This window comes from Aythya marila, assembly GCF_965140915.1.
Source record: "Aythya marila genome assembly, chromosome: 3".
Classification (NCBI taxonomy): Eukaryota; Metazoa; Chordata; class Aves; order Anseriformes; family Anatidae; genus Aythya; species Aythya marila.
In genome coordinates, this window is record NC_139044.1 from 99,689,267 (window position 1) to 99,716,475 (window position 27,209).

Consider the following 27,209-nt stretch of genomic DNA (forward strand, 5'->3'; position numbering starts at 1 on the left):
GGAAAAGTATTGATAAATGTTTATCTTCTTTATGCAGTTAAACATGAAACGCAAGAAAATAACCATTTGAAGTGGACAATCATAAAAAGTCTTTTAGCATATGCTGCAAAAAAAATGGCATATGGCTGAAGATATGGATTAGAAGACATTGGTATTTGCGATTGAAATATGAAAATAAATATAATGTGTATACCCGGTAGCAACTAAAGAAGATAAATCAGCTATGAAAATGTGCAACCCAAAGCTGTTCATATAGTTTTCTTGTGAAAACATTTGTCAAAACAAAGAAAAAGCGTGTAAAAGTTTGTTTTTAGGAAGAGTATCACATCAGTGGTAATAAATAATAATAAGTCTGCATGCAGAATTCATACAAAAGTTCTGTTCTTTGTGTTAAGGAGAGTGCCTATATATAAGTGCCTATAAATCAGTGTTGAATGATACTTCAAAACAGAACTTGAATGTTTAGTTTCCAGGGTACCTTTGAAAATCATAATTTTTTTGAGTAGAATGAACTCTAAAGCATCTTCTGTACTTATTCAGATATTGTGTTTTCACCTAAATGTATTTTTTCTACAATTTTTTAAAGCACAGAACTGTTACACTTCGTAGACAACCAGTTGGTGGCTTGGGCTTAAGCATAAAGGTATCAATAACTTCTTATTTCTTCTTTTAATTTTCAGTATGACTGGTTCACTTCAGCCTTAATTGAGATCTCATGATTATTATGCATCTTTTACAGGGTGGTGCTGAGCACAAAGTGCCTGTCGTCATATCAAAAATGTTTAAAGACCAAGCAGGTAAAATATATATTTATGTTATTTAAATATATAGTACTGTATTGTACATGATTTAAAAAAAAAAATTAAATGTTCTTTAAACTCAGAATTAATTCTAGTTAATTCTTTCAGTATCACACGGTCTTTAAGCCTTTCTGTAAATGTCCAAGTGATCCACGTGCCTTTGTATTGAATTTAAAATCTATAATCTTTTAAAGTCTTTAGGACCTTCACTTGAAGTTTTACTGTTAAGTAATAGTTTCACAAAAAAAAAAATTTACTGCAGTAAGACAGTTGTTCAGGGCTTTGTTTAAAACACATTACTTGCGAAAACAAAACTGTGATACAAGATACCTATTGATGCACTTAAGTTCAATAACGCAAAGGATAAAAAATATATAAACGGATATATAAACCAAACATATCTTTTCCTTGCACAGTAATTCATCATACAGCATGACTGACTTTGCCTAGTTGCAGAGAGTGATTCGTAATGTTTGTTACAATAACATTAGATCTAAATCAGTGTAGCCCAACACAGTTAAGTATTACATTGACATTTATCTATCAAAAATAACCTTTTGGGGACAATGATAGACTGATCTTGGAAAACTGCTCTGGAAAATAAAGGGGACAATCAGTAAAGTAGAACCATTGCATGGGAGTGGGCAGTGCCTTGCAAGATGGCCTAAGGGTCATTTAGTAGTAGTTTCATTTCGGGTGGACATGGACACAGGGACTAGTTTGTTCTTTGCTGAGGCAATCTTTACATAGATGTAGAAGTATTGTGTTCCTATGATAAATCTTCTATGCATTTCCTCTTCCCTAGAATAAATCTACCTGTTTCATGTAACCTTTTATGCAAGAAAAGGCAGAGTGCTATGTTATGATACTTGGTGCATGCCCTGCTCCATAAAGGACTCAGAACCACTGACACCATCTATTTACTCATCAGCCCCTCTTCTTGCTGTGCCTCAGTGTAAATTGTGAATATTTGCTTTTACTTGGCAATGTGTCCAGCCTCATGCTTTAGTAGATCTCAGACAGTACTTTTTCTTCTCTCCATTTTCTTCTGTGGGCCCATGTTTTGCTTGAAGTATAATACCTGAAGTTGGTAATCTAGTTTCAGATGATATCTAGTGAACACTGAATATATTGTCTATGCCGGTATCCAATTAGAAAGACTCCTTCAAGTTTCCTATGTTACGGCACTTAGATATATTTCAACATGGTGATTCTCTTTTATGATATTGTTTCTGCAGAAGAAAGTGAATAAATGTTTTTATGCCAGTTGTGTTATTGTAGATGGAACATTAATAGGTTCCATGAATACACAGCATAATAAACCATATGAAGAAAGTAAATACGTAATAATAATAATAAAAAAATACTAATATAACCACTGAGGTCTAAGGAATGTAGTTTATGCAGTTAATCACCAACAAGATATCTACTGCCCTTTTTAGGACAGTGCTTTGAATCAAAGTTAGCTGTGGTTTTATAAATCAAATACTTGTATGCACAGTTTTGTATCTAGGCAGTTTTTCATGAACTAACTGTGTTTATTTGTAGAGTAATGAATGCAACAACAACTTAAGGTGTCAGTGGTATACCACAGATTTGAAAATCTGTCCTCGAAAGATATTTGCAACATCTTGTAGCCTTTTGCCGAAGGAAGCTCTAAAGTGAGTAATAGTTATAACCAGAGACAATGCTGTATCACAGTAAGTTCCTATACAGTGTTCATGGCTGAATCAGTGAATGGTATAAAGACACTGGCACACCTGACAAAGTATGAAGAAAGCTGTATAGATACTTCATCAGTTGCACCTCTGTCATGAAGATGAGAACCTTGGCCCTGCTTTCACTGTGGGGGGTCTGGAGTAGGTCAGCTCCTGAGGTGTCCTTCAGCATAAGTGATTCAATGATTCATTGAGCACTGCCAACTCCTATTCCTATGATGTGTGTAGCTGAGTATCCTGAACTTTGAAAGGAATCAGTTCATTCAGGCTTACTTGATGTACAGTGAACCTGTAAGAAAATATGTCAGATCCATTAAATGTACTTAAAGGAATCCTCGTAAACAATATAGAGATAAATGATACAAGCTTTTCTGTGATTATATCTTTCCATCTAGTGTCTGTTATTCCCATCTGTAATTACTAAAATATTTTTTATGAACTTTGATTGTAGGTACAAGTGACTTTTATTGCATACAGTGCTGTATGTGTTAATTGTAAAAACTTTATGTTCCTCTGGTCAAGGAACTGAATTTCTGTTTCATGTTGCAGGGTTATGAAGTTAGCAGTCACATTTGGTTACCTTGATGCAGCTTTCCATTTCTGTGAGCATTGCTGTAATAATCTGACTACTGCTGTGAGCTCTGCTCATATCTCACATAACATGTGGAGTCAGACAAGCAGCAGTGATGAAACAGAACAGTGGGTTCAGATCAATGAGGCATGACAAAAATAGTTAAATAAAATTGAATAAAAGCTGGTGTAATAGGGATAGTTTGCATTTTGCCAGTTTTGCAAAGGAGAGCCAAAACTGGTTAAAACTTTAATTTGAAAGCATTTTCCCACCTCCTGTGATAAAGGGTGACTTGTTATTTTATGAGTTTAGCCCATTTCTGAGGGGAGATGCCATATAACCTGGCAGGATTGGAACAAACTCAGGACATTCAGCCATTGAAACATTTTTGGCTTGAAACTCTGCGCTCTCCAAACACGGACTGTGTCCAAGTACTACATCCTGGCAGCCTCCATTTGGGACCATCTGTTTGGAGGACACAGTGCCAGTTTGATGAGGGCTTACAGCAGTTTCACTTACACATATATGCCAGACAAAGCTGGTTTGATATGGAAGCATATGTGATAATGCCCGCAGAAGTCTTTTTTCCTATGCTGACTCCAGTCATCCACGAAGGTGGTGCAACTAGAGTAACCAAGCCTAGTATGGATAAATCATTGGGCATAGTGTGAGATTACAAGCAAGATGCACAGCACATTTGCATTTGTAATTTATATTCTTCATCACCTTGGCTTCATCAGCCTTAGAGCTTCACTTCAGCAAGGTCAAGATTAAGGAAGAGTTAAGCCAAGATGGAGATATTTATGTTCATAAGGAGTTCAAAATGAATCCAAAACTTTCATTATATGTTACGAAAGTGAAGGCTAATACAAGGCTATCTTTAAACATAAGAAAGACCTGATTTGAAGATTTTTTTTTTGAAGTTAGATGGTATTTTATCTATGTACACTATTTCCTAGTATCAGCTACATATTAAATATACATACACTTTTGATGGCTTATTCATATTTTCTATGTGTCATTCTAAATTATATTTGTCAGTGTTATTTTTCTTTATTACTGAGTAGCTGATTATATTTAAAGGTAACATTGACTCATCATTATCTCTATTGAATCCATGCCTGCAGCATTAAATGTAGTTTCACAGGACAGAGAAGAATATTCTTTGCATTTTTTATTTATTTATTTATTATTATATTGCATCCTTGAGACCAGCAGTGCATACGGTAGAAAGGATATCCTAATGAACTGTTAAAGAGCAGTTAACAAGCAAAGTGCAGATACTCTGGTCCATGATTCAGAAAAGTATTTTTGTTCAATAGAATAGTTAAAAGCATACTTAAGGTCCAATTATATTAATTGGAGTCAGGAGTCATCAAATATATAACAAGATGCATATAGATAGGTAAATTAGTGAACAGAACACTTCATACTATTCAGGTTTGTATCAGGATTTAAATGCTGAAGCATGGGACATAAGGTATTGACCTAAACCTTAAGAATTCTTTGGTTAGAAGGATGCAAATAGTCAAATTTATGTGTTTAACTGAGCAGGTATATAGGTTAAATCTAATCTGTGGAATATGTTTACAATGATGATGTCTTCATTATTACAGTGAAATATGTATTTTTATGCATTTAAATTATTTCTAAAAAACAGGATGAAATATTTGTATTTTTGTTTTGTTATAGAATTTGACTTATTTTTCTTTTTATAGCAATTAAGATTGTGATAAATCTAAACCACATTTTTATGGAGAAAATTAAAGCATTGCCATGGGTTAATTTGAATTTGTTTTCATTCCATTCATGGCTAAAAATCAGAAACAGTGAATTTAGTGTCCAACTCTAGATTTAAACAGTCACTTACATACTTTCCCAATGTGAGGTTCTCTCTCTAGATATATTTATGTATACACGCTTGTTGATGTATATAAAAATTCGTGCATTAAGTTCCTGATAAAGAATAATGCTTTTTTTTAAGTTTTTGTTTGAAATTGTATTCATAGGGTAAATAATAGGGTAAATAATAAAATTATTCTTAACAGATGTGAAGATTGACTTTTGATTTAAAAAAAAAATATTTTTTGCTTGACAGCTGTGTTAAAATGTTAAATGTTTCTGGGAGTATTATTTCAGTTCCTTAGGTATTTATGGTGAGTATTCTCTTTGAAAGGTGCATTTTCCAGTTTCTGAAACAAAAAGGTTGATAAAATCTGAAAAACGATATCTGTAATTTCAGTGGACCTCTAATGTTATGGTTATCATGTGTGTACTCCAAATTTCATAGAAAAAGGTACAAAATATTGCATTAGTTATCTGTTGCAGTTGGGTGAAAAAAATGCGACCCAAAGATGCCCTTTAAATGTACAACTTCTTTTTTTCTGCTCACCTACTGATCTTAAAGGTCTTTTTCAACTTTAATGATTCTGTGATTCCATAATTATGAATGGCTGACAATGTAATTCCCTTATGAAATGTAGAAATCTAATGAAACACATTTAAAATTACTTTTTGAATTTGTTGCCACTGCAGTCCAGACTGAAGACAAAGGTTGATGATAATTTTTTCATGTAGGAAAATTAGAGAACTATATTGTACATGTTCTCTCAGGTAAATTTTTTCAGGAAAGAACTGCTTGAAGTCCTTCTGAAGATGAATGGTGTTTTGGACTTTGGACTTGAAACTTTCTTTTTACCATAGAAAGTAGTTTAGTATAGAAGTTTTAGTATAGTAGTTTTAGTATAGAAGCTGGAGAAGCAAGCAACTAGGCAGAAACAATCTAAAATGTAGCAAAGATGCCTACTGCACTGAAAAATACAAATTAAAGTCAGAGTAAAACTCATTCAGATTATTTGGGCTGAAGCACAGTCGAGAATCATACAGAATATTTGATGGAAGGAACAAATGTGACAACCCTTCTGCTTGGAGATACTGTCATATGGAATAATATGAAAGATTTAAAAACATCCTTCGGCAACTTCATAAAAGTTCTACTTTTGATCTTTTCAGTGTTCTTATCTTTCCATTACTAGTTTCTGAAATAAAGACTTTCTAGGCTATTTTAGAAAATGTATCTCTTCTTTCATTGTGTCTCATTTAATGCATGTATTTCCATTATTTCAGGCATCCCCCCTTAGTCTGCAAGTTTGTCTTCCCCTCTACAGCATTTAAAACTTTCTTGCATTCTGTAATAGTATTTAATGGAAGCTGTTACACATTTGTGAAAAAAAAATGAAGATGCCAGATTTGCCTTTAATTTATATCCTAATATAATGTTACATATTCATAACTTGTCTGACTATGTTATTCAGCTCAGCAAGCCTTTTAGATGTGATATTAATCATATGTCTATTAGAGCTATCCTTATGCCTTAGAATATTGCAATTGTATGATCAGATTAATTTTCCTTTACATTTCAATACATTTTTCTATCAGTGAATTATTTATTTCTATTTATTTATTTCTATTAGTGATTTATTTTTTTTGTAATGCACACAACTATTTTACTTGAAAAAACCTGTAGTAAATCTGGAAATACCTGATTTAGATTGATTATATGTATAGAGTACCTAGAGCTTTTAATACTACTAACCATATGAAAGACCACAATTTTGTCATTTTAAATAGGTTTTCAGTGACTCTTAATGGAGTGTTAGCTATACCTGGCTATTATAACTTTTTTTTTTTTTTTTTTAATGACAAAAAATAGCTTTCTTTTAGGTATAAGTATTGCTTTTGCCTCTTAACTATTGCTACTTAATTCTGTATGTATACAATGCCTAAATATTTTTACTTTTATTTTCAAAGGCAAGAAACTTCCTAGCTAAGGTTAAGCGTGTATCCCCAGTGATAAATAACAGTGGCAATTAGTATCTTCAAATTTTCTGAAGATTATAGAATCATAGAATGGTTTTAGTCAAAAGGGACCTCTAAAGATCATTTAGTCCTATCCCCCTGCCGTTGGCAGCGACATCTTTCACTGGATCAGGTTACTCAAAGCCCCATCCAACCCAGCTCTGAAATCTTGCAGAACACTTCTTTGGGCAACTGTTCCAGTGTCTCACCAACTCAATGTAAAATAAATAAATCCTTATGTCCAATCTAAATCACAGAATGTTAGTGATTGGAAGAGACCTTGAAAGATCATCTAGTCCAATCCCCCAAATATCTACCCTCTTTCAGATAAAAAATGTTTTCTGTGCCTTGCCACAACAGGCCCTGGTAAACAGTCTTTCTCCATCTTTCTTATAAGCCCCCTTCATATACTGAAAGTCCAGAATTAAAAATAAAATAAAATTACTCTGCTTTTCTAGTTGCCCCAACTCAGTTGCCATGCCTTTCCTTAGAATAAATAAATAAGAAGATATTTAAAGTGTTTATATAAATAAAATAAGGTGTGAGTGGTTGAGAGTACAGCCCGTAAGGGTGATACACTGAAAATTAAAAGAAAGTGAGACGGAAAATCACAGAATCATCTAGGTTGGAAGAGACCTCCAAGATCACCTAGTCCAACCTCTGACCTAACACTAACAAATCCTCCACTAAACCATATCCCTAAGCTCTACATCTAAACGTCTTTTAAAGACCTCCAGGGATGGTGACTCAAACACTTACCTGGGCAGCCCATTCCAATGCCTAACAACCCTTTCGGTAAAGAATTTTTTCCTAATATCCAACCTAAACCTCCCCTGGTGCAACTTAAGCCCATTCCCCCTCATCCTGTCACCAGGCATGTGGGAGAATTAAAAATCAATGCCTTGGTTTCTCTCAGCAAAAGTTGTCAAGAAACCAAGATGGGTTGCATAGAGTACAAAGGATAATTCTGAGAAGAATTAACATCTGAGAATCAACCTATCAAACTAAATTCTGTTTTCATTCCAAATATCCTTATTTACAACAAATACTTCCTTAATAGGTTAATTGTTGCATTTTGAACAAATATGTTAAAATATATAAAGGTATTCAATATAGTCTTGTGTGCAGCTTTGCAAATCACAGAATTTTTGAGGTTGGAAGAGACCTCTTAAGATTATGTAGTCCACCATTCTGCTCAAGCACCATTAGCTAGAGCAGTGTGCCCAGGACTGTCCAGTTGAGTTTTCTTTATTTCCAAGGATGGAGACTTGACAACCGCTTTGCATGACCTCTCTCAGTTTTTGGCTCAAGTCCTCTAAAGAGCATGTTAATATTTTAAATCTTCCTTAACAAGGTTGTATTTCATACCTGAGTTAATATAGTTCTGTTTTAAAGTATTGATTACAAATACAGGTACAAGACTGCTTGTTTTCAAGAAAATATAAAAGTGAATTGCACCAGTGGTGTCTTTACAATCACAACTGTAACTATGTCCAAGAGAGAAGGGAAAAACACTTGAAAATAACTTTATGAAACCTCTTGCATTCTAAATACCAATTTCTCCAATCTTCTCTTTTAAATTTGTATACTTGCTTAACTTGTCATTTAAATTCTTGTTATGGAGTTGAGCACTTTTACATATATTTAAGGTTAAGCTTAAGAATCGAGAGGTCATGAAGTCAATGAACTTACCTGTATGCCTAAAACAGCGTGTTTTTGTGTATCATAAATACAATGTTAGAGGACTTAGCACCCAGTACATGTCTCATAGTATTCAGGAATTCAGCAAAAATTTATTGAAAGTATGTATTGTTATAAGTCTTGAAAAATACAAGCACATCGTATTACTTACAGACTCAAACCTGCATAGATCTGTGCATCACTACCATGTGGTAAGTCAGAGTTTCCCAAGAATCTGGTGAATTAACCATTTCACTATCTTGTAAATTTTGAAAACTTCAATACAGCTAATGGATATGAAGAGGAAATAAAACAGAGTTCAGAAGAATTACTTGTTCTTTTTTCCTTTCAAAGGGTGCAAATATCTTTCATAGTCCATGTTTCTGTCTGATTGTCTATTTATTTATTTATTTATTTATTTATTTATTTTTAATAGCTAGTATGATAGGTCATTTACTCTTGGGAAAGTTTTTCCAAGTCTAATATATTCTTAAGAATAGGATTTTTTTTTAATTTATTTTTTTCTTTTATGGTTTATTTTGTATCACTTCCTTTATAGAAGCCCCTTTGGGTTTCCCTGATGCTTTCCTCCAACTGCAGTAACACTTGTGAATTTAATGAATGTACAAAAGATAATTGAAATGGAGAGTTGTTATCAGTGACAAATACTAATTGTTGCAGCACACACCTGATTTTCTTTTAAACCCTGGTACATTTCTGCTTATTACTACTTTGTGCATGTTTTCTTTTGAACATGTTTTTCTGGCCATGTTCAGTTCATTACTTATAAAATATTATTTCAAGTTAAGCTTCAAGAGATATCCTGAATTCCAGAAAAGTTGTATTTACTGTTTCTCTGAATAAGATTATATGCTACTTGGTATCTCAAAACACTTTCTCAAGTGGTCTGTTTTTAGTGCTGATTAATTCTATGCAGCGTGACTCATAATTGCAGAGCAACCTTTCATAGACATCTTTGTATGTGAGGGTGCTACCAGTGAGAGACAAAGTTCCACATAAAGTGGAACATAGCACTTGAAATTAACAATGTTTTTTTTTCATTCAGAGAAGGTATAACTTAATGAAAGCATAAGTAGAGTTTGAAATGATACACTACTTGTCTTCAGATTTAAAATGAGAGAGAACAAGACTGTCTTTTTGTCTCTTTCCAAGGAGTTTTTCAGGTCACTTTAGTTCTAAGACACTTCCTTACTATATTGTGTCTTCTGCTTCGCAGTGACATTTCCTCTACAATTTGACTTCTGGAAAATATTTGTCTTAGAAATCATCATTGATTTTTAGCTATAGAGGATATATATATAAAGCAAAGTGTTTCATCACAGACTTGTAAGCATCATTTGCCAGAGTACCATCACTGGCCATAATGACAGCAGCCATGGAGGTGTCCACATTATTGTGTTAGTTTGCTGTATAATGCACTTTTGAAGTGAATGTCCTGATTCTGCCTATTTTCCATGTTTTATTTCCGTTCATAGAGCATTTGGCATCAGCTGTGTAACTCTCTCCCTCTCATTCACTTTATCTGGAGAACTTCAATTGTGTGTAAAGATTCTGCAAGCAGAATATAATTGCTTTGTGCACTTAAACTATAATATTTATTGGCTAATGCACACAATAGGTAGCTAGGGGCATTGCAGTACTCATCACTGTGGGACAGCCTTTGCTGTCTTGGCAGTCAGCAATCAGGTGGGGAACGTTCAGCCTCTGTTGCTCCCTGGATGGGATTTACCTCCAGTGCTGCTGAGTTACCATCCTCCAGCTACCTGTTTTTGTTCCTTGAGATTTTTTTTATAATTTTTTTTTTTTTTTTCATGTCAGTGTTTTTCCTCCTCAGTCCCTGAATTGTTTACTAACCCTATCTCAAGAACTTTGTGTTGGTAATTTTCCCTTTCCTGTTTTTATGGAACTGTTACACAAAACTTATGTGGGCCCCCAAGTAGCCCATCCTGAAGCACAGCAGCCTCACAGTGATGCACTCCTGCTACCAACAGTCACTGTAGAGCCACAGAAGCTGACCTTACTTAAAAGCAATACAGCAGCCCCTGAAACTTTTACCTCCTCATAATACAGTGCTTGAACATCTGTTGAACCAGAAATACACTAGGGAGGGGTCATGGAGGTATGGGTGGGTCTCAACCTGCTACAGGAGGACACCCCTAATGAACCAGACTTGGGCTATTACTGGGCTATAATCCATCTCTGTTCTGCCTTATCACCTGCTATTACAGATGTAGTAAATATTTCTCAGCTTTGTTCCTAGTCATTAACACAAGTGGGCATAAATGAATAAAAAAATGGATCAGATTACTTTCACTATTGGTGTATGTATTGCTAACATCTTGACCAGAAGTTTAATACTGAGATGCCCAAGGTAGCATCTGTCTCCCCTAGCAATACAGGTACCTCTACAGGCTACACGGAATTGCTTGTGTTTTTTTCAGTGCTTTAAATCAGTTGCGGTTCTGTGCAACTGAATTATGCTATTACAAATTGTGTGCATATTTTTAAAATATAAACTGGGATTAAATGTAGGGTAAAGACCTTCAATACAACTTTTAACATGGTATTTAAAATAAATCACAAAATCTTTCCTAAGTACTGATAAAAGTACTAATAAAATGTATCTTTTATCTGCCAAAAGAATGATGAAAAATCTATTAGAAATACAAATTTAATAGAAAGAAGCTGTTTTTTGTTTTAAACCAAAAGTGGGACATTTTCAGTGGCAAAAGCTTTATTGTAGAAATGGTAAGAATATTTTTAGTTCATTCTTTTTTTCCTTCCTTCCTTCCTTCCTTCCTTCCTTCCTTCCTTCCTTTCTCTGTCTGTCTCGCTCTCTCTTTCCTTCTTTCCTCTGTTTACATATCTCAAAATACTATCTTGGTTAACATTCTTCAGTGTCTCAAACTGTGACTATAAGATCGCATATAAGACTATTCATATGCTTAATTTAATCATATCAGTCTGCAGGATTGGAGACTTTCTTTCAATTAAGTGCTAAATTTCAAGAGGTAAACATCCTTGAATTCTGCTAAAAATTAAATAAATTTAAAAGCTGATGAATACACCTCAAAAATGTCATTGTGTCTGTGTAGAATTTTCTTTGCAGTTTCATTATATCATTCCCATTGATTTTGTAAGGCAGGAAACATGCAAATTACCAACTGAAATAATGTATTATGTTATTCTCAGGAACAAAGATAAGTCAAACTTCATGTTAAAGAGTTGTATTAAATTCTAGGCACAACCTCTTTAATTATAGCAGTCACTGTAAATTTGTTCAGGGGGAAAGGAATTGCTAAGTAGTTTCAGAAATTCCTATTTCCCTTTTGTAGAATAATAATGAAAAGTGTGAATCATGCTTTCCACATAATTTAATGAAATCCTTCATTAGTGAGAAATGACATTTGTATTCCATATTAAATACGTTCTTTGTGCAAGGGAAGTAACTCTCTTAATTTGTTTAAAATTGCTAGGAATCTATTACCTTTTTAGAATGAACACTGATTGCTATGCCATTGGTATTTTCACAAGCAAATCAGTTTCAAATGATGCTTACAAACAGCATGCTAAACCAAATGCTGAAAGATAATATACATTGTTTTTTAGTACTGCTTTGAATTAAATTATCCTCTTCCTGTTATCCCACAGCTGACCAAACCGGAATGTTATTTATAGGAGATGCAATAATGCAGGTCAGTAAATGTTTGCTTTTTTCTACAGACATTTGTTTCATACTTGCCTTTATGTTTGTTTCATTAACTCACTTACATATTGGAAATCATTCTGTTCCTATTGCATCTCTGTTTTTAGGTTAATGGTATTAATGTAGAAAGTGCTACCCACGAAGAAGTGGTAAGTCCTTCCACTTTGATTTTTTGATAGCATACAGAATATCCATAGTATTTTGCCTCTAACCTTTCACCATATGAGGTTGTTCATATTGAAGCATTTCACAAAATAAATAGAAGCACAATGTGAAATGTGAATACATATCTACTGGTTTTTGTTTGTTTGTTTGTTTTTAAGCTGCAGCTCATTAGCAGTGATTTTCAGGAAATGTTAACAGTATTTAAGTTTTGTTAAGTTTAGACAAATCTCTAGGTTAGAGCGGAATCAGGTTAAATACTACTAGCACAATATGTTGAATCTTGAAAGTGATTCATTTTCATGGTGCTGTTTTAGAAGTGGACCAAGGTTTTCCAGTGTGTTCTAGGGAGTTATTAGTACTGTATAATAAAAGATTATGGCTTACAACAATCAGAAGATTATCTGATATTTTTTAGGCCAAGAACTCTGGAAAGCATTTTATTTTCTTAAAAGGAAAATTATTAAAATGTTTTCTACATTCCTTTGTAGAATTAATATGGCAAGGACTTCTCAAAATAACATGGTAGCTTTTCAAACTCCTTTATCCCCCTTTTAAAAGGTGATAGATTTCAGTGGGGGTGACTCTGTTCTTGGGGGAAAAATAAAGTAGGGGAACTATTTTATTTGTCTAAAATATTTTTGTATGTAGCATTAAGTGCTTAGATGTTTGCAACCAAACCTCAAAAGAGAAAACACTTATCAGTTGCTGTATATTACCTGTCAGAGTTTTTATGAAAGGTAAGCCAAAGGTTCGTAGCTGAATTTGCAGAACATTTTTACCATCACATCACATATAGTAGGCCTAAGATGAATATTTGATGCCAGTGTTCTGGCCTAATTTCTTGAAGTTTCTTCTCCACTTCATATTCTATCTCAGTTTGAGAATAATTTCCACCTCAACCCTCAGACTAATATATTGGCAAGCACAGAAGAAAGGAAGTGTTTGAGTACCTGTTGATTTTAGAAGCCACTAAACCATTATTGACAGTATTGGCCAATCCACTGTTGAATGTTTCTGCATTCATTCTCCAACTGAATGCATAGCAAATCCCACTCCTAAATTCCATTCAGGTGTCAAAGAACACAAACCTAAAACTTTGAGATTTGCACACAGTGCAGTATTTTTGAGCACCTAGAAAGGCCACTGGAGAAGTCAGTGTTGCAAGTTGTTTTAATTACTATTAATATAGCAATTTAGTGATTAGGGATACTTTTCCAGAAAGCAGGAGGCTAGGGCTGGAGGATTCATCTAACTTTTGGCAAAGTATACCTGTATTCTGTCTCTGTAAAGAGTCTCCTACTTTCTAACTGTGTCAGTCAAATTAGTTGAGAGGCATCGAGCAATTCTGTTCCGAAGGCACTCAGCATTGAGGCTTATCTAGCGTCAGTTCACACTGGGTTACATTTTACAATTAATCTTGTTAACATCCTACAAAGTATTTAATTGATGGGAGTATGCTTGTCAAAGGTTATTCAGCAATTATTTTTCTTTCTTTCTTTCTTGCACCACGGTCTCATATATTCAGTGATCTACCCCAAAATAGGACTTGTGAAAGGTCATCCTGTGATATAGTTTGAACATACTTCTTTTCTTGCTGCTTCCATTCTGGGTGATGAAGACCTCATTTGCAAACACCTTATTCAAGATTACAAATTGCACTGTGTGATCCAAAGGAGTCGTGCTTGGTAGAATGGAATTAATTTTTTTCATGCAGCTTGTATGGTGCTGTTTTGGATTTGTGACTAAAACAGTGTTAACTAACACACCGGTATTACAGTTGCTGCTGAGCAGTGCTTGCACAGCAGCAAGGCTTTCTCTTTTTCCCACCTCTCCCCACTCTCAGCAAGTAGGCTGGGGGTGGACAAGAAGTTATTAGGGGACACAAGCTGGGCAGCAGACCTGAACTGAACAGAGGGATTTTCTGTGCCACATAACATCATGTTCAGCAATAAAAACTGGGGACAGTTTTTTTTGGGGGGAGATAGCCATTTTTTTGAGACTGCTTGGGCATCATTCTGCATGTGAGGAAGTTCACTGAATAAGCATAATTTTAGATAACCTGTCTTTTATTAAATGTAGGATTATATATAATTATATACCAGTTCAGCTCACAGATTTTAAAGACTTAAAACCCACAGGGGTAAATACAGGGGTGAGAAGGCTACAAGATCTGGGAATAGTAGTCAAGGAGGCCAATTTGTTGTGTTTACTACCTACCATCTTCACAGCTGACACTCGAGACTGTTATGTATGCAGCTGATCCTGATTGCACCAAATACCTGTGTTGTTTGTTTTTTTTTTTCTCTTGAGCAAGGTTGAAAGGTGCTTACTTCTGTGCAAGCCAAACAACTGGCTTTCCTGGTTTTAACTTCCAATTACTCAAATTTGCTTTTCTTAGTAACTCTTCAAGCTGCTACTGACTTGTAATCTCACAGCTTAGTTCTGGCTAATGGTATGAATAGATACATGAAAAAATGGAAATTGGGTTTGAGGAAAATCCGTCTTTTACAGTAGGTAATACAATAGACTGTGGAGAACTGAAAATAATTTATATTTTTTGAAAAATAAGTTTATTTTCATAAATAATATATTAGTGTGGAGAGACTGTGAGTGCAGAGAATGTTAATATGGAGATTAATATAGTTTCTGTATTGATTATATGCAAGGGAAATGTATTTTATTTCCCTGGTGGCTAATCAGATTATCACCCTGTACAACACAAATGGAACAGTCAGTTCTCCTGATAAAATGTCATTTTACTGTTCACCCTAAAGTACACTTTCAGGATGAAAAATTATATTTCGTCTGCATCAATCTCATCCCTTGTGTTGGAATAAAAACTGCATATATATGTTTTTTTTTTTTTTACTCCTTTCAAAATTTAAAATGAAAATCTTTGAGTCACTTTTTCTTTTTTTTTCTTTTCTTTTTTTTTTTTTTTTTTTAATAGCAGTGTTTCAGTACTTAACAGAAATCAAAACTAACTATCATTTTAATGGTTCTGGATCAGGAGTTACAGTAACTGTGCTGTTTAAGATTTTTTTTTTTTTTTTTTTCTGTTGTCTTAGAGATATACCTCTCTAAGTAGCCTGTTTCAACTGAAAAATATTTCTGCAACGTAGAACCTATTCCTCCAGTGTTACTGAGGATTCATTAGGGCATGGGGAAGAGATGTCTGCCAAACTATAAAATTTATTTGACAAACTCCCAGTATATTAATTTACATTTAATTTTTCGGAAACTGTCAAGGAGAGTTATGTCCATAGCAATGCACTGGAGATCCTGTTTTTCTGAGCTATTCTACACTGCTGTAGGGTATACTACTATTAAATATTCCTGTATTGTCTGCGGTAGGCAGGTGATACATATGATCAAATAGTAGTATTAAGCATTTGCTGGAACGTTTGATCAGATTATTACGAAATAAAATACATTTTCTGTGATATTGATAGTAAAGCATATCTAATAGCAGGGAATAAATGCCTCCTTGTGAGGGTGAGCTATACAGAGATGTGCTTGCTGGCCCTTTACAGCCAGAGGGAAAGCAGCCTTGAATTTCTTTATTTACTTCTTTTAAGCAGCAATAAGAAATACTCTAAGCAAAGACATTTTTTTTGCCAATTAAAGAGTATTATACGTGGACAAAACCTCAGCAATTCCTGTTGTGAATGTCTGGAGATTTGTAATTTTGGACATCATTGGTTTCTCTTCTTTCTCTCTGTCACACGGTGAGATGAAGCAGACAGAGAGGGTGCAACAGAGGAGGCTCCTTTCTGCTGGCTGAGTGAACGTTGGTTGGAGGAGAACGAGTTACTGCCTCTCTGGGCAGGGAGATGGAATTGACTGACTGTGTCCAAACATTTAGGAAAGAGTGTGAAGATTTTAATTTCAGATTTTTGTTGATAGGAAGGTTTGCAGGTGCTCATACTGAAGACTTTTGGTGGTAGTTTAATGAGTCGAAGTCAGTGTGATGCATTAGCTGGGCACTGCACACTACATCATTTCCTGTCCAGTCGCTTTGAGGTTGCCTGGTACAGCATGACATATGTCCATGTAACTAAACTCCCTCACCTCTCCTGAAACAGGGAGCCTGTCTGCAAAATACTTACTGATAATGGCCCTTGGCCCAAGCTAACCCAGTCCATGCTAGGACAGGATTTAGAAGAGTGTGAAGTAGTTCATGTCTAAATCATACCATGCTCTGTTCTGACAACTTAACTATATGGAATTTAACTAATTATGTTTCAGTGTTTGAATTTGTGTTCTGATCATGTTTAATTTGCTAATTTAAATGTCACCATAGGGACCATTTACTTGATAAATGATGACACGACACTTAACTATTCAATTAAAAATGAATATAAAGCAAGGTAAAAAATAATATAAACATGAAAATATAATTAAAATTAATTATTTCTTATAAAAATGTAAATTTATATAAAGTATTTGTATTAGAAGAGGTGATGGAGTAAAATCATAAAACCATCATAATGGTCATAAATCATCATTTGGTTTAAATATAATTGTTTTAAATTAAAAGACATTGTCTAAGGTATGTTGATGTGTGGGGACTGAGGTGAAAAGTACATATCAGTGAAAGGTACAAAAGGTGATCTGTAGAACCACAGTCTGGTAAGCCTGGTTGTCTGTTCTAGTGAAATAATTAACAATCATAATTAAAAAAATACCATTGACAAATATATAGATAAAACATTTTCTGGCAAAGAGTTGCTGTGTGTCAGAAACCTGCCTGTACTTTGTGAAGAATCAATAATAATGCGGATAAAGTATTGATATAGTTTGCTGGAGTTTTAAAAAGACTCCCAACAAAATCCTTGTTTCATACGTGCCTTAAAAGAAACATAATAACAATGGTTCTTGTTTGGATAAATAACTGTTTGAAAGATAGAAACAGGGGGGAAGAGTAATTGGGTTGAAGTTCACAATGAAGGGATATCCCACACAATCCCATTTTGCTGGGACTTCTGTTTTCAAGATATTCACAACAAACTGTGAAATGGAATGAAACACGAGGTGACTGTTTGCTCATTCAGTACTGGGTCTGGCTGGGACGTTAACTTTCCCTGCAGCAGCACATACAATGCTGCGCTCTGCACTTGTAGCCAGAACAGCAGTGTTATCACACCAGTGTTGTGTCTGCTGCTGAGCAGTGCTGGCACAGCACCAGGACTCTCTCCAACCCTCCTAGGGGGTGGGCAAAAAAGTGAGAAAAGAACCATCACCAGGCCAGCTGACCTAAACCAACCAAAGGGATGTTCCATACCACGTGGTGTCACACTCAGCAATAAAAGGTGAAAACAGGAAGAAGAGGGGAGGGGTGGGCTCTCGTTGTGAAAACTTTGGTCCTCTTCCCGAACACCGGCTATGTGCATTGAGGCCCTGCTTCAAGGACGTGGTCAATCATAGCTCATTTGTGGGAAGCAGAGAGCAATTTCTTTCCTCTGCACTTCCACATAGCCTTCATTCATGTTTTTTTGTTTGTTTGTTTGTTGTTTTTTTTTCCCTTTTTTCCCTTTCCCCCTCCCTTTTCCCCTTTCTTTTTGTTTTTCCCTTTAGTTAAATTGTTTAGTTAATAATGATCTTTCCTTAATCATTATTTTTTTTTCTTGTTCCCTTTAATTAAATTATCCTTATCTCAACCTGTGAGTTGTTCTTTACTTTACTTCTTCCCCTCCTCATCTAAGGAGGGGGAATGAGAGAGAGGTTGTGGTGTTTAGCTGCCCAGCACAGTAAAACCACCACACATTCAACAGAACTGTTTAGACTGGGAAGGGTAAGGGACAGCTCTGAAGAATGACAACAGGACTCACTGATTAAGTGACAATACAATAGAAGGTGAAGTCTTAGGATCATAGAACCATCTAGGTTGGAAAAGACCTTCAAGATCATCAAGTCCAAGCATCAACCTGGCCTACCAAGTCCCGTTACTAAACCTTAGTGCAATGTCCACACTTAAATACCTCTGGGGATAGGACACCCCAGCTTTCCTGAGCTGCCCATTCCAATGCTTGACCACCCTCTCCATGAATAAATTCTTCCTAATGTCCAACCTGAACATCCCTTGGTGCAACTTCAGACCTTTTCCTCTCATCCTATCACTTGTCACCTGAGGGAAGAGACAAAGACCCTTCTTGCCACAACCTCCTTTTCATATAAAAGCAAAGTTGTAAACATGGGAGGGAAGAGTCCTTGCTCCACGTAAAGAATGATGGGCTCTGAACTGATCCCTGCAGCTGTGAAATAAAATCTCAGGCTTTAAGAATTCATAAAAGCTAACCAAATGTTGGAGGTGTTTGGTGGTTTTTTTTTAGAAAAGGAGTAGAAAGCAGAACTGAAAACATCCCTGTATGCATCTAAGGTGGCTTTGTATCTTCAGTACTGACAGTATTTCTGGTCCTTTCACTTCAAAGGATGCAGAAAAAAAACACAGGAAAAGGTTCAGAGAAAGCAACAAGGCAGCGAGCAGCATGATCAAAGATGTGCAACAGCTTCTAAATGGTGAATAGCTAAAAGGCAGGTAGAGCTTTACTCTGAAAATGGGATAATTGAGATGAGATATTGTGGAGCCTTGTAAAGTTGATTGGCATGAAAGGGATAGTAAAGGACAGATTGTTCACTGTCTCTGCCAGTAGAGAAGCCAGAACTACGAGTTATGAAATGAAATTGAGATCTTTTTGTTTGTGAGACCTGAATAGAGAGGAAAATGATGGAGATTTGTCTGAAAGAACTTGACAGGGCTATGCTGTAAAATAATTTGTTGGGGGGGCCATACCGACGGATATCTCTGAGTCTCCTTTCATTTTTACCAAAGTATTTTTCTGTGAAATGGTTTTAATCTTTTGAAGATTAAAGATTGAAGATTGAGCATTTTCTGAATGTTCTCCTTAGATTGTTTCAGAATTGTTTCCTGAAATAATAATGAAGATAATAATAATAATAATTTAAAAAAAAAAGCCAAAACCTTTAGCAGATGGTACTTTTCTTACTCAAGTTGATTTCTAACACTACTCTAAATCGTTTGAAGAAGAAATGTAGAGCTTTTTTCCTATTGACTTTTCTATGACTAGTTTCTGTATATGATAGGTAATTTCATTAGTTTGTGATTAGGTGTATTGTTGTCGTGGTTTAACCCGGCTGGCAGCTAAACACCACGCAGCCGTTCGCTCACCCTCCCCCCTCCCTCTCTGGGACGGGGGAGAGAAATGGAAAGTGAAGCCCGTGAGTTGAGATAAAGACAGTTTAATAAGACAGGAAAATAATAATAACAAAAATAATAATAACAATAATAATAATAATAATAATAATACAATGGTGATAATAGGAAAGTAATAAAAATATGTACAAACAAGTGATGCACAATGCAATTGCTCACCACCCGCTGACCGATGCCCAGCTTAACCCCGAGCAGTCTGGCCCCCTCCCCCCGGCTAGCCACCCCTATATATTGTTTAGCATGACGTCAGATGGTATGGAATACCCCTTTGGCTAGTTCGAGTCACCTGTCCTGGGTCTGTCCCCTCCCAGCTCTTACTGCACCCCCAGCCTGCCTGTTGGCAGGACAGAGCAAAAGGCTGAGATGTCCTTGGCTTGGTATAAGCACTGCTCTGCAACAATTAAAACATCGGGGTGTTATCAGCACTCTTCTCATCCTAAGCCAAAACACAGCATTCCACCAGCTACTAGGAAGAAAATTAATTCTGTTCTAACTGAAACCAGGACAATTGTTTTCCCAATGTATTGTTGTTATTATTTCTTTAAATGGGAAGATTGGGGCACTAAGTAAAAGGGTCATATCTTGACTGACAGAAGCTTTTGATGTGTTCCAGGCTAAGAGACTATCTCCAGTTACACACAGACATGTGAACAGAAACAACGGTCAATCAGCTGTGAAGATTTTAATGAAAGAGAATTAGTTGAAATGATCCCAAACTCTTCTTGTGCTCCCCATTATTGGGAGATTTACATTTGGGGTCAGCCAAAGCAGGAATATAGGTTTGAAAGCATTTGTAAATCTTTTTCAAACAGAATGTTTTTTCCAGATACAGATAAACAAAAAATTACAGTTTTTCTGTGAAAAGGAAAAATCTTTGTTTTTTAAAGAGGAGGACCTCTTCAACTGTGAAGCGTACCAAAAAACTCAGTTTAGTTAAAACTTTTAAATATATTTTTTTGATTAGAGGGGAAAAAAAAAAAGAGAGAGAGAGAAAAGATACCAAGCTTTAGAAGATTTTGCTTTCTTAATTTCATCTTGGTAGTTCTCACAGGTTTCCTTTGTCATTGCCTAGCCCAGTCCCATATATTACATGGACGGCAAATACCTGTTGCAGTGAGCATATAGCTACAGAATGGCTGCATTTATAAAAGAGCTTGAGCAGGAGCTGAAAGAAGAGAAAGAACCTTTTATTAGGAAGCAGGTAATGCATAGTTGCTTTCATTAATTGGGACTTAACATGCATTTTTAGAAAATTAGCTGTTGCTATGTAGGTGGGCAGTAACAGAAAAGAAAAATTGGACAATTATAACAAGAATGCAAATTTGTGTCATTAGACTGCAGAATGAAGTTCATAGTTTTCCTGTTCTTTTAGTTGCCCTATAGAATTTTTCTGAGCTGTTTTTCTGGGGATTTGGTTGTTGTAGAAAAGCAGCCCTGTTACTTGACGGTGATACAAATAATTTTTAAATGTTCTTAGGTTAAAAAGATCTGAATTTAGTTTTATTTCTCCAACTGCTGATTTGCCATAACTATTCTGTATCCCAACACAACATAAAAATAAAAACGCATAAAAGCAGCAAATTGTGGTACTACAGTCAAATGTTGAGGGATATACAATTCAACCTCAGTTTGCCAGATGCCCTAAGAAATGTGATTATTTTATAACTGAATGCATCTGGCTGCATTCCTCATTAAGAAGCAAGTTATAATGAACATTTAATATCCAATATCTTTTACATGCAAATGTTAAAACTCACATACACATTTTTATGAGTTAAATTTGTACCTTTTTGCACCTTTATATTTCTTTTGTAAAGGATTACAAGATTGCAGGGGAAAAAAAAAGTTTAAAAAATAGAGTATGTTTTATGGTATCTGTATTAGGTGTGTACTTATAAATATTACATAGTTTCTATAATGTACTCTTGGAAACTGACATATTTTCAAAATGTAAGCATGTTAAGAAAGCATCCACAATTAAGGAGTTCTAGGTTTCAATACCCCTATCTTAGTTTACCCCTATCTATTTCACAATCATTAATTCCCTGGGTTAGAAAAGCAGTGAGTTCTCTGGCATTATGAACAATTATAGTGCACATATTCTTTGAGCACAAAAGCAGAATTACTATAATTAAAACCTATAGAAAAAATCAGCTACCTGCCACAAAGGAGCAATAGGTAGAATTTAAAAGCTTTTTATACTGTGGGCACAAAATGTAGCACTTCTTAGATAAAGCACACAGAGAGTGTGGCAGGGCAACCACTATTCAAAGCAATGCTACCTAAATGTAAAAAGTTTTAAAGTTTTTGCTTGTTCATTTGTTTTTCATTTAGTTCCTGACTGCGGCATCTTTTTTATTCCTTCTGATTTTAAAAATGTGGAAAGACTTAAAACAAATTCTACTGGCCTCTTCAATAATAAAATAAAATAATCAAAAATGGGATCACTGTATGGGAATGTGTAAACCATGGAAAATACAAGTGCAGTTCAGAAACTGAAAGTAACTTTGTTTTATAAAATTAAAAAAAAAAAAATAATGCTGGAGGAGACACAGGATAACTAATGGCTGGTTAGGAATGAAAATATAAAAGCAGACTTTATATCTTTGAAGTGGGATCACAATTTACATATTTTATTATTGGTAAAATAGGGGAGTCCCTGTCTTAGAATACAGAAAAAAAAAATGGCACATAACATTGCAGATTCTTCTACAAAATTGAACAAATTAATCAGAGTTGTACAAATACCAGGAGAAAGCAAATATAGTATATTTAACAAAGTTCTGTCTTTTATGGAATAGGGATAAGCTTGATTTAAGCAGCTTGCTTTTAATAAGATGCAAAATAATTTTGGTCTTAATCCACTGCTTGGAAAGTATACCAGACAAATAGAGGTTGGGTCAAACAATACAGGTTTACAAGTAGGTCATGTCAGATTAGCCATTTTTCTACCTGATTTATGATTATCCAATGTTTCTGCCACAGAAAAGAAGTAAAAGGGGCATCCAGGAGTTTTTCAGGCATATGAAATAAGAGAACTGGTACAAGACAGGGCAATTTTAGAATCTACATAACGTGCTCAGGATAGCTATACTGAGTCCATCTCCTCTGTATCATTTTTGTATGGAGAAGGAGAGAAAGAAAGGGTCAGCCAGCAGTGTGACTGATTGGGGCAGGAGTTCCTGCCCTCTTCATGCAACGAGCCAACCTTTACTTTTCGCCAAACGCAGACAAGGTGACCACCATCAACTACACCTGCATCCACACTGCTGTTGGCATTGCTGCCAGCACCTCCTCTGTGCACCCTTAGCACCTGGACCCCTGTGCAATGACAACCAAAGACCCTGGAGGTCAGAACCCTGTGCTGGTCACCCTCCACACTTATTGCTCCTCACTACTTCACTTCTTTTTCCACACTTCTTTTTTTACCTGCATGAAACTGAGCACCATGGAGGGAGACCAAATATTGCTAAAGGAGAATGTTAGAATAAGAACAAAAGGGTATAAAACATCCATGAATAAATCTGGAGTGTCTTCTAAAAAGCTGATAGGAAAATAAATCATCTCTCTCTCTTTCTTTCTTTTTTTTTTTTCCTTTTTTTTTTTTTTTTTTTTTACATAAATAAATAAATAAGGACCGTATAATGTCCCTTGTTTTTCCTGACAATTGCTGGGAAAACCTTTCCACTCTTGCTTCCTTTGATCCTTTCATCATGTGCAACATCTAATTTGTGTTTTAATTTTTGGTCACTTCTGTGGGTTGCAGTTACAGTTGACATAGTTTCTCTGAAGCAATATTCTTTCCTTCCCCTTTCGGACTTCCTTGCCCAGCCTTTTCTACCTAAGCAATGTTCTTTTGTTTAGTCTTTTGAAACAGAAATTAGTCTTTTGACTAATTCACTACCTTATATTGGATGAGCCTCAGCTTTTCATTAGGGTAGAGAGAACTATGGAGCCCTATATAATCTAGGCTGATTAAGAGGACTCAGCAGAAAGTTAAAAAAGACTTAGTGTACACTCTTGTGATGTTGGATTGGTTAATTAAATAAATGTGTTTGTAAAAGATTAGACTTAATCTGTTTATATAAGAGAAGCTCAGTTATTTAGCATTTGGTAAATTTCCTCAAATTGGAAGGAAAATGCAAGTTATACAGAGTACTTACACCCACATAAAATCAACTTATTAATAAAATTACTGTATTTCTGATGACAGGTGAGATGAATAAACTCATTTTGTATTGTGGTTAGAAAAGATCGCTTTTTTAGTTGTACGTAAGTACACGCATTGGAATGAGTTGCCCAGGGAATGGGGGGAGTCCCCACCCCGGCGGTATTTAAGAGACATATATACGTGTCACTAAGAGACGTGGTTTAGTGATGGGCTAGGGAGGTGAGGTTGATGGCTGGCTTGGCGATACTGAAGGACTTTTCCAACCTAGGTGGTTCTATGATTCTGTGATTCTATTGTTTCTCTTCATAAAGTCATTCACTTTAATGGGAGCGTGATCTAAACAAGTGAATAGGTATCATGAATATCATTAGTATTTCAAGCACATTTGTTTAGCCACTGAATGGTGGCTAGATTCTGGCACTTGTTCCTTTTTGTAGATACCAGACAAAACACTTGCTCATAGAATGTGAGTCTGTTCATGCACTTTAGATAGCAAACAAGCGAACTCATTGAATCAAAACTATTAAAGAACTGGATCAGGAAATCAGAAAGTTTTTTGTTTGTTTGTTTGTTTTTCCTATTCGATGGAATCATAGAATGGTTTGGGTTGGAAGGGACCTTAAGGACCACCTAATTCCAACCCCTATGCCATGGGAAGCCTCCCACTAGAAACCTCCCACTAGACCAGGTTGGTCAAAGCCCCATCCAACCTGGTCTTGAGCAATTCCTCCTTTAGGTACTGGGAGGCCACTGTAAGGTATCCCAGGAGCCTTCTCTTCTCCAGGCTGAACCACAGCTCCCTCAGCCTGCCTTCAAAGGAGAGGAGAAATTGTGTATTTCTACAGATTTTGATTCCGGTTAAATATACGCATTTCCAATCTCAGTCAGATATGGGTATCTGTAAGAACAGATACACAGTGGCACTTTGATACTGTGTTTCTTACATACCGTATATATCAGTAATGATATGATTAAGTTTCCATCTAAGAATTATGTTTTGTTTTCTGGTTATTTGGCCATTTCTGTCTACTGTGATTATTTTTTTTTATTCTTGAGGTTTCTTTTTTTCTTTTTACAAGTAATACATAATAGTAGTTGAGCAATAAAACATATTGTTTCTTGTAAAATTATGAGTTCCATGGCTTTGAACTCTGTTCAGTTATAGCACATTAATGACAGTTGAGACAGACCTGAAGTTCCAGAGAGAAGTCACTGTGGTGCACTGTTATTCTTGGAGTTATTGAAGGATAGCAGTGTTACTTTCTGAGGGATGGGTCTTTAGGCTTCAGTTAAGAGTTAGCCTTAAGCAAATTTATTTAAACTTCCATTGCTTCAGGGAACAGCTGACTTAGCTTAGAATATATTTTCCAATCCACAGTTTGTAGCATTATTTTTCATATCCCAGACATTTGTGTAAGCATTGTTTTGAAGTGAAACACAGACTGAAATGTGTGATTAAGTAGATAAATCAATATACAAAATCATCAAAATAGTAACAATTTCTTGTTATTCTCTATAATTCCTAGTAATTATAGCATACGGGAGCAGTATTATGTTTTAAAATGAATAGTGAAGCTTTGTGGTTCAAAACATCTACTGAATTTGTTGATGGAAGTAAGAGAAAAGTATCAATTGAATAAACTAAGAGAATTGGTGGTTTAATTTAAATCTGTGAAAATTTCTGTATGTTGCATTGCCTTGATAGGTAGGTAATAGACATGAGAAATTTTTAAAGTGGTAGTAAATATGACTTAGTTTCTCTCAGAACAGTATGTTTTATTTTTGGAGTTGGTGACCAGTGATCAGTCTATGGAAGGAATGATGGCATCTTGCCCTTATTAAGTAAGAAACACAGCTCTGCAAGGGAGAAGCAAGAGCTTGATGAGGCCAAACCACATAATTGGGAGTCCAATTAGATCACAGAGCTTGGGGAACAGTGGTCCAGAACAAACATGCAGGGAATCATACAACAGTAGAATTTTCTTCTCTAGGCCAAATAGCTCTCTCAGCCTTTCTTCATAGGAGAGGTGCTCCAGCCCTATGATTATCTTTGTGGCCCTCCTCTGGACCTGCTCTAAAAGGTCTATGCTTTTCTTATGCTCTGGGCACCAGAGTTCAGTGCAGCACTCCAGGTGGGGTCTCAGGAGAGGACTGCAGAGGGGGAATAATACCTCCTTTGACCTGCTAGCTACATTTTTTTGGATGCAGCTCAGGATACGATTTGCTTTCTGAGCTGCAAGCTTGCACTGCTGGCTCATACTCAGCTTTTCAGCCACCAGTACCCCCAAGTCCTTCTCTGCAGGGCTGCTCTCAGTCCACTCATTGTGTAGACTGTATTCAAGCGTGGTATAGCCCCAGCCCAGGTGCAGGACCTTGCAATTGGCCTTGTTGAACTTCATGAGGGCCTACTTCTCAAACCTGTCCAGGTCCCTCTGGATGTCATCCCTTCCCTCCACTGTTCTGACTGCACCACTCAGCTTGATATCACCCTCAAACTTGCTGAGGGTGCATTTGATCCCACTGTCTATGTCATTAATAAAGATATTAAACAGTCCCAGGCCCAGTACAAACCCTGAGGGACACCACTTGTCACTGATCTCCACCTGAACATTAAGCTGTTGACTGCCACTGTCCGGATGCAGCCATCCAGCCAATTCCTTATCCACTGAATAGTACATCCATCAAATCTTTGTCTGTCCAGTTTGGAGACAAGGATTCTGTGTGGTGTCCAGCATGCTTTGGGACAAATATAAAATGCTTTACACAAGTCCAGGTAGATGATGGGTAGAAATGGGTAAAAGAAAGTGAAAGTGAAAGCAGAAGTGAGAAAAAGGAAGAAGGAAGAAAAAGAGAAAAGAAGAAAAGGAAATAAAAAAGCGAGAGGAAGAGGAAAAAAAGAAAATAAAACAGGAGAAAGAAAAGTAATAATAATAATAAACTAAAGAAAAAAAGAAAAGAAAAAGAAAGTGGAAAGACCTACTATTAAGTTCCATGTAAAGGACTTGCATTTCCTTTTAAGCTCAGTTCTTTTTTGCTGGTGGCCAGAATCTTCCTTCCTCCAGGGCTCCACTTCCCTGCTCTTCTTGCTCCCTTTGCTCTCTCCCCCCCCGCCCCTTGCCCCAATTCAATCTACACTTAAATTACACTTTACTTATTTCCTGTAACATCTGCAAACGTGATATATTACTTCTGAAGAGCCAAATTTGGTAGGTAGCTATGCAAATTATGTCCTACTGTTAAAAGATTGCTATTAGTTTATCTGCAGACCATTACAAATATGTGTAA

General features: G+C 35.8%; 1 protein-coding gene across 1 annotated transcript in view; it reads left to right on the forward strand.

Moving 5' to 3' along the window:
- The window catches only part of SNTG2 (syntrophin gamma 2), a gene marked incomplete at both ends in the record, with an annotated part of 288,908 nt that overhangs the window by 141,594 nt on the left and 120,105 nt on the right, over positions 1-27,209 (forward strand). Inside the window, 4 exons of the mRNA XM_082758096.1 lie at positions 587-643; positions 740-797; positions 12,300-12,343; positions 12,462-12,503. Coding sequence (XP_082614222.1) covers positions 587-643; positions 740-797; positions 12,300-12,343; positions 12,462-12,503 — 201 coding nt within the window. The remainder of the gene's footprint in view (positions 1-586; positions 644-739; positions 798-12,299; positions 12,344-12,461; positions 12,504-27,209) is intronic.